This window comes from Chelonus insularis, unplaced genomic scaffold (genome assembly GCF_013357705.1).
Source record: "Chelonus insularis isolate UGA/USDA-ARS -01 unplaced genomic scaffold, ASM1335770v1 contig_324_pilon, whole genome shotgun sequence".
Lineage (NCBI taxonomy): Eukaryota > Metazoa > Arthropoda > Insecta > Hymenoptera > Braconidae > Chelonus > Chelonus insularis.
In genome coordinates this window covers 486,219-501,429 of record NW_023276494.1, presented here as the reverse complement: position 1 = coordinate 501,429, position 15,211 = coordinate 486,219, and the positions used below count along the sequence as shown (strand labels likewise).

At 26.9% G+C, this 15,211-nt stretch overlaps 4 protein-coding genes across 4 annotated transcripts; all 4 read left to right on the top strand.

The window, feature by feature from the left end:
* Positions 1-636: 636 nt before the first annotated feature.
* LOC118065866 (uncharacterized) lies at positions 637-2,322 on the top strand. The gene is made up of 7 exons (XM_035081422.1): positions 637-646; positions 1,234-1,339; positions 1,425-1,526; positions 1,608-1,703; positions 1,773-1,871; positions 1,961-2,056; positions 2,135-2,322. The coding sequence occupies exons 2-7, from the start codon at positions 1,289-1,291 to the stop codon at positions 2,252-2,254; spliced, it is 564 nt and encodes a 187-aa protein (XP_034937313.1). The 5' UTR covers positions 637-646; positions 1,234-1,288; the 3' UTR covers positions 2,255-2,322.
* A 1,214-nt stretch (positions 2,323-3,536) lies between these two features.
* LOC118065916 (proteoglycan 4-like) lies at positions 3,537-4,855 on the top strand. The gene is made up of 3 exons (XM_035081535.1): positions 3,537-3,693; positions 3,913-3,936; positions 4,107-4,855. The coding sequence occupies exons 1-3, from the start codon at positions 3,643-3,645 to the stop codon at positions 4,758-4,760; spliced, it is 729 nt and encodes a 242-aa protein (XP_034937426.1). The 5' UTR covers positions 3,537-3,642; the 3' UTR covers positions 4,761-4,855.
* A 255-nt stretch (positions 4,856-5,110) lies between these two features.
* LOC118065874 (cell wall protein DAN4-like) lies at positions 5,111-6,389 on the top strand. Its single transcript, XM_035081432.1, has 6 exons — positions 5,111-5,271; positions 5,357-5,458; positions 5,540-5,635; positions 5,705-5,803; positions 5,893-5,988; positions 6,078-6,389. The coding sequence occupies exons 1-6, from the start codon at positions 5,221-5,223 to the stop codon at positions 6,387-6,389; spliced, it is 756 nt and encodes a 251-aa protein (XP_034937323.1). The 5' UTR covers positions 5,111-5,220.
* A 2,841-nt stretch (positions 6,390-9,230) lies between these two features.
* On the top strand, positions 9,231-14,483 carry LOC118065946 (mitochondrial folate transporter/carrier). Its single transcript, XM_035081579.1, has 6 exons — positions 9,231-9,715; positions 11,448-11,601; positions 11,703-11,955; positions 12,060-12,173; positions 12,330-12,475; positions 14,321-14,483. The coding sequence occupies exons 1-6, from the start codon at positions 9,559-9,561 to the stop codon at positions 14,433-14,435; spliced, it is 939 nt and encodes a 312-aa protein (XP_034937470.1). The 5' UTR covers positions 9,231-9,558; the 3' UTR covers positions 14,436-14,483.
* Positions 14,484-15,211: the final 728 nt, after the last annotated feature.

Below are 15,211 nucleotides of genomic sequence, written 5' to 3'. Positions count from 1 at the left end.
TCAAAATTTAATTAAAAATGTGTGAATTTACTTTTACTTGTATATATAGATATAGTAAATCAACCTACTCATACACAGCGTATAAATTTGGGTGTATATAAGAACAGCATTTTTATTTCTAATCATTTTGTATTAATCTCAAAACTCATTATTGAAGCTACTCTTCAGTCAAAATGTTGTACACAAAATTATTCTTTTGTATTTTTTTGGTATTTATTATCAGTGAAGTAAGATTATAGATTAATGAATAAATCATCATCAATTAATCTAAAATTACTTATTAGCAATAAATTCTAAATATAATTTTTTTTTTTTAGGTGAATGCTGCTCCTACTGAAAGTGTGAGTAATGAATCAAATTGTCAATAGTGATCTTTTTGTGCTTTCAATTATTATTACATATTAATAAAATAACAAAATCTAATTACTACTTTTATCAACTAATTAAATTTTGATTCATCACAATTGTTGATACTAAATAATTGAATTCTTACTTTTTATTCTAGTTAATTAATTTTTTCAAGGCGCTGATACCAAAAAATTCAGACAAATCATCTGAAGAATACCATAGGAGATCAACTCATCGTAAGCATGCAGTACCGAACTCAGCTAATGTTCCAGCTGAGGATCCAGCTGTTGTTCCAAAAGTAAATAATCCTAAGAAAGATGTAGAATGGATAGATCCAGCTGAACTTCCTAGAAGATCAGCAACTCCAAAAAAATACAGAGAAGATTAATAAATGCTATTAAATAAAGACATTTAATTTAACAGATGTTTAAAAAGAATCTTATGCTCTAAAACTATGCAGTAATTTAGATGAATAATTTCTATGTAATAAGTAAAAGACACTAAATATAAATGTCTGAATTGGAGTTTTATAATTTCATCGATACTTTTCCATTAGAGCCAGAAAATTTATAATTTGCTTTTTCTTGCTACAATAAAAATATGTTATTTATCAATCCTTTCAATCATTGAAAAATTTTATCCAAACTATTTGAGTTCTCTAGAACTATGTGTGCACATTGATTTAGTTGTTGATAGGTTTTTAAAATTGCGCAATTAGATTTTTCATTATGTGTTCATCAGTACATTTTTTCAATATAATGAACTACGTCGAATTCGATTATCGGTGGTAATTGTTAAGTACTGAGTAAAGTAGAGGGGCTCGATAGAATAAATAGATGGGTTCAAAATGTCTTTACCTTAGTTAAATTTTCTTCTTCTTTGAAGCTATAACCAAAGAATCATCACTACATTGATTCAAAAATATAATTCGAACACCGAGATGCATTTTCCAATTATTCTTTCAATTTTTATTATTTGTGCATCTTTACAGGTAATTTCATTTCTTTAAAACTTTCAGTTGACAAGTAATTATATAAACATATATATATATATATATGTATTTTTTTGATTAATAGATAAATGCAAAACCAATAGATTCTCAAATCTTAGCTGATCTGGTTAAAAAGAGCAAAGAACTTAAAAATAATTTCGCTCAAACTTTAGAGAATCAAACGGCGGTAGGTCATATGCTTCTATAAAAATTGTTCAATTGTTCTTTTAAGATCTTTAATTAATTTTTTTTTTTTATTATACATTAGAGAAGTGATGTCAACTCAGAAGATCTCAAATTGATAAATGAAATGTATGATCTTTCAGCAAGAGTCGAAGAAATTATTTCTAGTAAACTGGAAACGGTAAAAAATTAATTGTTTTATGAGAAATTATTAAGCATATTTTTAATAAAATTTCCTTTTTTAATATAGAATCCAAAACCAGTAGATGCCAAAGAGTTGGCAGATTTGCTTGGTAAAAACGCTGAAATTAAACGTGATGCCGCAACAAATGTACAAAAGAGAGTCGATGTAAGTCTTTAATTAAATGCTTTTACGACAACAATCAAATTGCTCTGGTAAAATATTTTATTTGTTGATTTGTTTCAAAAATAAATCAGAATCATAAAACTACACCGAAAGACTGGGAACTGGTAGGTACGGTGTTGGATCTGTCAAAAACAGTAAGAGAAGTTATCGCTTTTGTAATAGAAAGTGTAAGTAATTAATTTTTTTTGCGAAAAATTATTAAATACATTGTTAATAACTAATATTCTAATAATTTTTTTTTCCAGCAATTGGATGCTCTGGATACTCCCACACCAGAACCACATGATCCTAAGCGTGATGTAGAACCGATAGATGAAGATTACATTCCTATTGGAAGAGAACCTCCAAAAAAATATAGATTATAAATGAATGTTACTAGATATAACAATGTAATTCAATAAATATTCAAGTAAAACCTTTTATTCAAAAATTATATCATAATCTAGTAAAATTTATTCTATGTAATAAGGGTTTAAATAACTTTATCACTTTTCAATTCTTATTGATAATATTAATTGTAGAATAAAAATTTTTTTATTCTCACATACAATTACACTCTTTATTTTTATTTTTATCAGTTATTGAGATTGTTATAATTCTACAAAAAAGTTGATGTTGATTAATAAGTTGTTTAGATAATTTCTCAAGTTTTATGGAATAACATCCATCAGTAATTTTTAATAGAAAAGTTTGAAGAAAAAACAGAATTTTCTTCTACAGATCAATGCAAATGTGAAGAAGTCGGTGAGAAATATATTTAATAGAAACCTTACAGTTTTACTTATTGCTTACATTTATCAGAAATTTTGTGATCATATTTTTACTGTACTATAATGAACACATTTAGTTATAATTATACAATTAATTCGTAAGATTTTTAAGAAAACGACATTCATAACTATCTTGACAATCATAAAGTACACCATACTCCAACTCCATCAGACTCAGCTCTACAACTTAAACCTAACCTCGGTGGTAAATACGCAAAACATTTTCTTATCAAATTATTTGAAATATAAAAATTTTTTTTTTATAATGATATAAAAGTACCATTATGTAATAACAACATTTTTTGAATATAAATACTTTAAAAGATATAGATTATAATCAATATAAAAATTTTTAACGTAATTTTTATGTCAACACGTTTCTCATTTATATCAATTACATTAAAAAAATATTAAATTTTGCATTATCCTATAAAACTACTGTACAAAATAAAAAATAACAATAAGAATTATTTACCAATTTTTTTAGTTTTTGAGCTATAACTATTATGATTAAAAATGTTACGCATGTACGTATATAAACAAAATTTACAATAGATTGACAGACGTGTCTGTAATCTTGGAATACTTTTCAAAATTAAAATTTATTTTGCTGTTCAATAGATGTTTTTCTACTGATACTACTTTTAGAAATATGTATATCTCGTATTCCAATAAATTACAATAAAACTTACATTTTTTCACCTGAGTAATTAAATAATTTTTTCACCACTCACAATTTTGTATCAATTATGTTACTTATCTAATATATGAATGTTGGCGTCAAGATAATTATATTGATTCAAGTACTTTTATATGTGATATACCCAATAATGTAATTACAACTAGAGTTTTCAGTGGTGTTAATTAATGAAACGGAATACCTTACTATCAGTATAAATAAGTAGAAGTGTATAGCTTGATACAACTTGAATTATTTTCAACATAATTTCACAAGTACGATTGAGAACGCGTTAATCCGAACTATGGACATCAAATTGTGCTTTTGTATTTTTTTACTTGGTACTTTGAGCCAGGTAAAGTAGTGTCTATTATAATTTTAGACAACTTCGAAGTAAAATCTTATATAATTATTTTCAATTCAATTTTTTTGTTGATTAAACTTTGAGAATATTCATACAATTTTCTATTAAATATTCATTGTTTGTATGAAAATCAGCTGAGCTATAAATATTGCGATGAAGCAGTACAATATTTATTAATGAAAAATTCTAATTTCAATTTTTGTTCTTTAGGTGGATGCTGCTCCTATCAAAGAAGTAAGTAAAAAATAAAAATATCAATAATAATATTAAAAGAGTTCTGAATTATTAATGCATATTAATTATAGAGAAAGAATTATTGATGTAATTGATGGATGATATTTTGTTCTATCATGTTTGTTAACTATGATAATTATTTCTATTAAGTGACTAATTCTTCTCTTCAGGTGGTTGATATCGTAAAATCGTTGATCCTAACTCAGACTCAACCAAGCGAACCGAGATACCATCGTCGTTCCACTCATCGTAAGCATGCAGTATTAGACTCTCCGACTGAACCACCACCAACAACTACTGAGAAACCTACAACGACTGAAAAACCAACAACTCCTAAGAAACCTACAACTACTGAAAAACCAACAACTCCTAAGAAACCTACAACTACTGAAAAACCAACAACTCCTGAGAAACCTACAACTACTGAAAAACCAACAACTCCTGAGAAACCTACAACTACTGAGAAACCAACAACTCCTGAGAAACCTACAACTACTGAAAAACCAACAACTCCTAAGAAACCTACAACTACTGAAAAACCAACAACTCCTGAGAAACCTACAACTACTGAGAAACCAACAACTCCTAAGAAACCTACAACTACTGAAAAACCAACAACTCCTGAGAAACCTACAACTACTGAGAAACCAACAACTCCTGAGAAACCTACAACTACTGAGAAACCAACAACTCCTGAGAAACCTACAACTACTGAAAAACCAACAACTCCTGAGAAACCTACAACTACTGAGAAACCAACAACCACTGCGAAACCTTCTATAATAGATCCAGATAGTCTTCTTGATGAATTTTTCGGGTCCTGAATATACAATGCCTGAAGTATCATTCCATCTGTACTTATCTATCAAAACCAGGACATAAAATTTATAATCTGATGTTTTTTGATAAAATAAATGTGTTATTTACCCATGAATCATCAATGTTTTTTTTTATCATCCGATAATAATAAATGATGGAATTTTACCAATTACAATGGGTAGAATTACATCAAATACAATTCCCTGGAGCTTTTAACATCACGTTTTAGGTAGACAAAACTTCTAACTTTGTGACAAAATATTTGTTAAGGCATAATGCATAGAAGAGGGGCGTGATAGTAAGTAGATGGTTATGAGTTTTAAGTACTGAGTAAAGTAGAGGGGCTCGATAGAATAAATAGATGGGTTCAAAATGTCTTTACCTTAGTTAAATTTTCTTCTTCTTTGAAGCTATAACCAAAGAATCATCACTACATTGATTCAAAAATATAATTCGAACACCGAGATGCATTTTCCAATTATTCTTTCAATTTTTATTATTTGTGCATCTTTACAGGTAATTTCATTTCTTTAAAACTTTCAGTTGACAAGTAATTATATAAACATATATATATATATATATGTATTTTTTTGATTAATAGATAAATGCAAAACCAATAGATTCTCAAATCTTAGCTGATCTGGTTAAAAAGAGCAAAGAACTTAAAAATAATTTCGCTCAAACTTTAGAGAATCAAACGGCGGTAGGTCATATGCTTCTATAAAAATTGTTCAATTGTTCTTTTAAGATCTTTAATTAATTTTTTTTTTTTATTATACATTAGAGAAGTGATGTCAACTCAGAAGATCTCAAATTGATAAATGAAATGTATGATCTTTCAGCAAGAGTCGAAGAAATTATTTCTAGTAAACTGGAAACGGTAAAAAATTAATTGTTTTATGAGAAATTATTAAGCATATTTTTAATAAAATTTCCTTTTTTAATATAGAATCCAAAACCAGTAGATGCCAAAGAGTTGGCAGATTTGCTTGGTAAAAACGCTGAAATTAAACGTGATGCCGCAACAAATGTACAAAAGAGAGTCGATGTGAGTCTTTAATTAAATGCTTTTACGACAACAATCAAATTGCTCTGGTAAAATATTTTATTTGTTGATTTGTTCCAAAAATAAATCAGAATCATAAAACTACACCGAAAGACTGGAAACTGGTAGGTACGGTGTTGGATCTGTCAAAAACAGTAAGAGAAGTTATCGCTTTTGTAATGGAAAGTGTAAGTAATTAATTTTTTTTGCGAAAAATTATTAAATACATTATTAATAACAAATTTTCTACTAATGTTCTAATAATTTTTTTTTCCAGCAATTGGATGCTCTAGATACCACATCTTCAACAATGACTGCAAGTCCAACAACATCAACAACCACTGCAAGTCCCACAACTTCATCAACGACTGCTAAACCTACAACATCAACAACTACTGCAAGTCCCACAACTTCATCAACGACTGCTAAACCTACAACATCAACAACTACTGCAAGTCCCACAACTTCATCAACGACTGCTAAACCTACAACATCAACAACTGCTGCAAGTCCCACAACTCCAACAACGACTGCTAAACCTTCTATAATAGATCCAGATAGTCTTCTTGATGAATTTTTTGAATCCTGAATATACAATGCCTGAAGTTTAGTTTTATGATTTCATTCACATTCTTCTATTTACACTTAATACACTTAATAAATGTTACACTGTAACAATTAATAACAATAAATATTAGTTTATACTAAAGCCTTGTTGGTTTCAATTACCATACCTTATACTTTGTATCTCCTCTGATTTATTCAGTCCAAAAGAATAAGCTTTAACGACTGGTGATTCGTCTCAAGCATCTTAAAAAAACAATGAACAAAATTTTCGATGATTCAATTTTTTTTTATAATAGAGCAGACTGTACACGGGAGTCATGTCTTTATATTTATTTGTTATATTGAAATTGTCATTGCCATTCTATCTAAATGGTCGAATGACAACATCTTTGCATCAATGTTGTCCGAATCGAATCACAATATCGATTGTCTTACGACTGTTGTGTAATTAATTCGATTGACAATCGACATATCGATATATTCAACAATACTTAACATGACAGTTGGAGTATTCATAATCATTGGGAAAATATTTAATAATTCTTGGAGCTCGTTAGTTCAAGTTATTAATTATTACATTTTTTTATACAACGTAATATATTATTAAATATATTTATCTTGGGGCACTTATTTTATATCATATTTTCGATAAAATTAATTGGAAATTCCAAACTACAATCATATTTATTCAATAAAAACCATGAAGAAAAGAAGCTTCCAGTTGAATTAATAAACGATAAAAAAATAACTTCGAATTAATTTTTGAATACGTAACATTAAAAAATATATCTGCTATTCCATAATCATTTAATGAGTTATTCGATAACATTTCTAATAGCTTATCATGATTTGAATGACAAAAAATTCGATAAAAATAACTTTTATTCTCACCTGAGTAATTAACAAACATTGATGCTTAAATAATAGTTTAAGCCATTGTCTGTTATCACTATTTTTTTTAAAGACCAGGTTATAATATCATGTCATTATTTGACACACTAAATTTCTGAACTAATTATCAACAGTTACAATCAACAGTATCTTCTTACTAAACTACATAGGAGGGATTCAATAATACTATAAATGGGCGCTTAAATTTTTTTTAATATCAGTGATATTTTTTTCTTCATTATATTACAATAGGTATTCCAAGATGTTTTCAAGAATACTTTTTACCACTTTATTTATAAGCATATTAAATGAGGTAAGTGAGTTTTACCAATAATTCTTATTCATTACACAGGCCAAGTATTTATTATTAATATTATGTTGGATTGATTTTGTGTAGGCATGTCATGCAGAACGTTTATTAGGTTGCAAAAAATTATCTGAACATAAAAAAAAGAATTCGTTGACAAATGAACAAGAGATCGTAGCTATTATAAACTCTAACATAACTACCGATTTGAGTTTTATGTCAGTAGGTATTCCTGATTTTCAGCCAGCGATTCTACTATTAGACTCTTGTGAAAAGGGTGCAAAAGCACAAAATGTATTAAACAAAGACGAATTTAAGAAGAAAACGGACGAATATAAAGAACAAACCAAGCATAATATAACGGTAAATTTCAACATAATTACAAAAAAGTAACTTGATAATTATTTTTTTACAAAAATAATTAAGTTTTCTATTTAGATTTACTTCATTTTTTTTTGTTTCTTGCTAATTAAAGACGCAATTTAGGATTAATTATTTATTTATTTTTAACTGTTATTATAAATTGTTTTCAGATTAATTTTAAGTCTTTGAAAAATAACTGCAAACTAATTGCAGACATAAAAGAAGAAATACAAAAAATTATTTATAGTAATAATACAAAACCAACTATATATGTTCATTTATCATCAAAAAAAGCAACAGAAAAAAAAGCTATAAAAAGTCCAACAAAGGGACAATTTCTTCTACTTGATGATTGTGAATCGAATACTGGAGAAATCGCGAATCTTACTATGATATTGGATTTAATTCAAAATCTTACTAAAGAAGTGCAAGACGCTGCAGTGGTAATATTTATTTACTTATTATTTGTACTTTAGTATTTCATTTATTTAATATTTATAACTTTATACAGATTGAGTTTGACAAGGGAAAACCTCCTTGTCTATCATATCTCGAAATATCTCAGAAAATTTTTGAAAGTCTCAAAAAGAAATATAATAACAACACAGAAGTAAAGAAATTAGAGGCTCTTACAACAGCCCCGACTGTAGTAATTGGTAAAAACTTAGTTTATAGAGATAATATATTCAATCAAGTTAATGATTGTATGGATCTCATGCGAAATCCTTTACAAAATGCTGATCAGTTAGATAGTGTATTGAACGAAATTGCTAAAGCTGAAATAACTCGTGTTGAAGCTAAACTTACGACAATATAAGAAATTAACAATAAATAAATCTTGTTTTCTGAATAAATGCATTCCTTTATTTTCGCACATTTATTTTAAACTGAAGCAAGTCGTGCTGATAGATGACACATTATGTATATGCTGAGAGGGAAATTGAAAAATGTTTCAAATTTTAGTTATAATTATCAGATTTTAATAAAAATATCATTGAAAATTTTAAAATCGTTAAAAAATCTATCTGTATACTTATAAATAAATGAATTTAGTGTTGAAGAAATACAAATGTTTATTATTGAATGTTTAATATTTAATAATATCTCAATTATATCTATTTAATTCTATATTAAGTTATAGAAAATATTCAATTGTTTATTTTAAATAATGTTTGAAGCAGAAGTAGATAGCGCAAGCTGTGGTTTTTAAATATAAATTATACTTTTGATTAGCGTAGTTTGTAGATCAAAAAACTCACTTTCCTCCAGAGAACGGAATTTTCGAAGAATTAGTATGGCGGCGATCGGCGTGCGCATCATATTCATGGTTGTTCCTTTCTTTACGGAACTATCTCATCATACCGTTAAACGCATGGATTCAGAAGTTAATTAAAACATTAGCGAAATTTCTAAAAATTCTATTAGTAAATTAAGTAATTATATCTCAAGTGACTTGTGTTGTGAAGAGTCAAAAGTGCCATCAGCAGATCAATTAATATGCCGGAAAATCTCGGCAAACATTGTTAGTAAAAGTGAAAAGGATGCAGTTGATGACAAAAACAAAGAATCCAAAGTGTCTACGGTAACGAATAATTCGTCATCTGCTGGAGCAGTCAAACCAAGTAACGAAATGACGACCATAAAAACGACTGCAACATCTGGACCAAGATCATTGATGCCAGCTTTGAATAAATTCAAATATGAGCATCTTATTGCTGGTCTATCTGGAGGTGTCGTTTCGACATTGATACTCCATCCTTTAGATCTTATAAAAATAAGATTTGCAGGTAAATTATTGATTTTCATGAATTCAATGAATATTATATTATAAAAAAATCTAATACGATCTTAATAATAGAATAGTTTTATTGATTATATCGTTTTTTAAAGATGTCGAACCATTTACTATTTCATTTTTATCAAGGTTATAAGTGGATAAATTATGTAAAAAAATGTTGAAACTTTAAAATTACGAAATGTATAAACGAAAAACATATAGGCACTTGGTGGAAAATATTGACACAAGAAAAATACTTAGTGCGTCATTTTCTCTAAATGACATTTCATAGCTAAAGATTGTCATGTGTGGTAGAATTTTCGCGAAAGCTGTAAATACCTTGATGACGATTTCATGGCCAAGGACACACATATAATCTCTATTTTTACATAGACATTGTCAATTACTACCTTACATTTTCTTGTTACTTTGTATTTTAACATAACATTATTTTCAACTAATTAGTATATTATACACAACGAATTACTACATTTTTAGTGATGACAAAGATTGTTAAGGTCTTATATTCGATCTCAAAAACTCTATTTTTATTATAAAGTTAATTTTATGGGAAGAATAAATACTTCATAGGAAAATAAATTAATGAATAGATTAAAAGGGACTTAATACATGACTAAAAATAAAAATTTAGTAAGAAAAATGATGATTTAAATGTTATTTCATCATCAAAGATATCAGAATGTAGAACGTAAAGCAGGAAGACAAAAAGAGTTAGAGATACGAGAATAGCTATTGGCTAAAGTCCCATTTGTTGCCTGTAAAGTTACTTAATATTGAATATATTATTATCTAATTTTGATTATTTAAATTTATTAACATTAAAAATCATTACAGTTGCTACAATAATTTAACATAACTCACTGTATTTTGTACATAATTAATAATCTTAATTAATCCATACTTTTAGAAAGTATATTATTTAGTTCGTATACAAGCTTAATTTTTATTTTTTAGTTGTGTGTTCCTAGAATCGAGTAGTCTTGAGCTTATCGTAGGCTTTCAATGATATATTCGAGGTGACATATTTTTTGCAGTTTAAATATACGAATGGAATGAATAAAAATCAAAAGTGTGATGGACTTTGTTCATTTCATTTGTTCAAGAGCAATATTGTAGATAAATTGATTGAATTGTTTATACTTCCTCGTTTTGTTTTTCCTCTATGTCTGAGAATCCAACAAAGATAAGTTCGTTGTATTGTGATCATATCAAATATTAAATTGAATGGTCTAGCATCGACTCACTCCTCTTTAAATTATAGCTTGAGAAATATAAATTGAAGATTGCGTCAGAAATGCCAGAGAATGCTCGGCTTTCTCATCACATGGCTTGTAGTTACCATCTCCACCGACCAAACAAGAATTACTTTTCGTGCAGTCTAATGATAAAATGCAAACACAATCTATTGTGAAAGTTGAATATTTTCATTTTTTTAGATCTTTCTTATTCTAAATCATGTTTCAATAATTTTTTTAACTATCCAATGGCATTGTATTATTTTATTAATAATAATAATTATTATTATTATTCTTATTATTATATTGATGTCATGAGATAGAACAAATTTAAGAATCAAATATAAATTTTTATTATTATTATTATTATGTAGAATGACATTTTAGAATCCATTAGTTTATTGGGAGTCCAAATAAAATACATATTATCATGAATTGATAAAAAATAATGGGTAAAAATTTGATTCAATTACACTTTTTTTTCAGTAAATGATGGAGTAACAAAAACGGCACCACAATACACAGGACTCCGAAATGCACTTTTTGAAATCATGAAGGTGGAAGGAGTACGTGGTCTTTATCGAGGAGTAACTCCAAATGTTTTAGGATCTGGCTGTTCTTGGGGTTTTTATTTTTTTTTGTAAGTTAAAAGTTTTATCATCAAACAATAATTTTTAATACAATATTAATTTAAACAATAAGAAAACTATTAATTTTGTCCTAATGATAATAAATTTTTAGCTATAATAATATTAAATCTTGGATCCAAGGAGGAAACTCCAAAAAATCACTTGGTCCAACCTTGCATATGCTTGCAGCCGCAAACGCTGGTGTATTCACTCTTCTGATAACCAATCCTATTTGGGTGGTTAAAACTCGATTATGTTTACAGTACAATAATGATGTTGGCCTTTCAGAGTCGAAACGTTATTCCGGAATGTTGGATGCTCTTGGTAAAATTTACAGAACAGAAGGAGTACGTGGTTTATACAAGGTAAGATTCATAAATGACTTTTAAATTTTATTTCAAATTTAATATTTTTATTAACAAAAATTAAGTAAATACTTCTTTTTCTAACATTTATTGTTTTTATTCAGGGACTTGTTCCTGGTATGTTTGGTGTTTCTCATGGTGCTATTCAGTTTATGACATACGAAGAAATGAAAAATAGATATAACGTTTTAAGAAAAATGCCTATTGACTCAAAACTGGTATGTATTAGTAATATTGATTTTCAAATTAAATTTATTAATAAAAAAGAAATTGACAATTTCTAAATAATTAATAACTAGTAAACACACTGAATTCAATCGTAGAATGATTTATTCACTTGCTATTTCGAAGATATTAATCAATAATTTTTTTAGACCACCGCTGAGTACATGATGTTTGCTGCTATATCAAAACTAATTGCTGCAGCTTCAACGTATCCTTATCAAGTAATCAGAGCTCGTCTTCAAGATCAACATACGGACTATCGAGGCACTTGGCATTGCGTTCGACAAACTTGGAGGTCAGAAGGAATTCGTGGTTTTTACAAAGGCTTATCACCATATCTCGTTCATGTTACTCCCAATATTTGTTTAATTATTTTAATCTATGAAAAATTTACCAATAGTTGAACAATATCTATGTCAGCTATACATTCATATATAATTCAACCATTTTTCTATTTATTCTACTCAATTCAGCATTATCTTTTTTTCACTATTATTATCATTAATTTTTTTGATGTCCTTTTTTTGAATATTATTTACGGATTGTCTTTGGAAAAATGTCCATTTATAAATTTTCGTCATAAATTTTAATTCCTTTAGTAGACTACTACACTCACTCTATCACGTAAATTATTAACTTAATGAGCACAAGTATTTGTATGATAATTCAAATAATTTTTTAAGATTCATTTTATTCCATATACCTATCCTATAATCATTGTTTTTTGTTATAGAAATAGTTTAAACATTTTTATGTGCACAAAGAAATACTTATAATTTATTATTTTAAAAGTTATAAAAAAGTCTGACTGAAAAATATTTAAATGAAAAGTTAATCGACGGAGTACTAAAAATGTTGAAAAGCATTGAGATGAATAAATAAATAAATGACGAAAAAATATTCTCAGACGAGCGAGAAAAAAGGCAAATAAATATATAAACTACAGTTTTTCTCTGCCCGATGAATGAAATTTAGTAAAATAATTATAGTATCAATGATTAATAGTAAATTGACGTATTTATTTATAATTATAAACGATAAAATTTACTTGTAATGACAGATCTATCGTTCCACTTTATATTTTTTTTTTTAAAATTAAAAAAAAAATCCTTCATTTTTATGACATTTCAATCATTTACTTTAGATTCATTATAATTTTCAAGATGATTGTTGAAAATAAATTTTACCTAATGAGGCTTGATATAATAATTGAGATTTATCATTTCTAAGTGCAACTAGAAAGATCTTGTCATTAATACAAGTTGTAAATAATAGGAAAAATTTATTTATGTCAATTATGATCTTAAAATGATGAACTAAATAACTTTCTTCACTACTCAAGTAATAAACAATTTATCAAGTTTACAAACTACAAGAATCTAAAAACAATGCTTGCTTTTGTTTTGTACTATCGATTACTTTATTAATGAGTTTATTAAGTAATTCATAACGGAGGTAACAATTTTCTTTATCATCTACTTATGAATTTATAATTATTCATTCATTGAAGAATCAATTAATGGAATATAGTATGAGTGAAATAAAAACAACAAATTATGTGCACAAAACAAGAAAGTTTGGAACAAGTTTGTGCAAATAAAATTCTCTCCTATTTGACAATGCAAAATGTGGCAGGTCCACTAATGAAAAAAATAGTAAAAATTTAGTTGCAATATCTAATAAACAATAATAATTACGATAAAGTTTTACAATCAATTCATTCATGCACGTCCTCCGTGGAGACTTGAGTTTATTGAAAAAAAATCAGCAATACGATTTTTGGCTGATAATAAAATATATAATTTAATTACACCAAATATACTATAATGAAGAAAAAATATTTAAATTCACCAGCAAAATAATATAATGGTATTATTGTTTAAAATATAAGAAAAATACAAGAAATAATTGATGTAACAATTTGACTATTAATAACAATATAAATAAATGTATCAATAATTGATATTAATTATATTTTTAATTATTTAAATATATTAATTTTATTTTCCGTCAAGAATCGTATGTATTAGTTATTAAATGGCGATAAATAAGATAGCATACTTTAAAAGATCTAGAAGAAAAACAAAATTAAACGATTAAAGACGAAGTAACAACAAGGATTGCTGGTGGTTGTTTACAGGGGTGAAGGTTGGCGAGGATTTTACAAAGGTTTGGGTGTCAACTTAACAAGAGTAGTTCCTGCTACAGTCATCACGTTTGTTGTCTACGAGCACATGTCACATTTTCTACGTTAATAAATGAAGATTGATTAAATAAAAAAAATAAATAAATACAAAGATAAATAATTTAAATTAATTTTTTAGAATTAAAGAAAGAACTCTTAAACTCCTGTATTTATCCAAAGCATTCCAAAACTACATAATAACCACTGAAGTATTTGATATCCAATCTCTCATTTTTATTTATTAGTTTATTGTAGTTTGTATAACTTTTCAATGTTCTTATTTATTCAAGCTCAATAAATTATTTTATGATAAGATTTCAAAAATAAATTGTTTCCACGGAGGTTTATTAAAAATACAAATTATAGATAAATTAATAAAAAATTAAAAATGTTGGTGTGATAAAATAAATGATCGCAATAAGATTCTGATGTTTTAAAGACAATAGACTAGTATGTCTGTTTTTAAATTATTTAATATTAATTTTAATTACTTTTGTAATTTTTCATTATGTTGTGCTCACTTCATTCTAGAAGTTTTAAATGCAAATATGCTACTGAAAAAAAAATTAAAATGTTAAGTTATTAAAATCAAATCAGTACATGTAATTACTCAAGTTAAATAAATGTAAACAATGATTTAATCAATTACGTTTTCTCTTCTTCATTTGTCCAATCCATTTTGTTTCGCCATTTGTAAGACACAAGTTCCTATCTAAAAAATGAAATTACCTTTTAATAATGTTTCCTCAGCAACTTTTACTTATATCATTTGATGGCTCAATTTCTTCTCAATATTTTCTACAAACTTGATAGCTGTAATATCGTAACATTAACTATATATTAAAG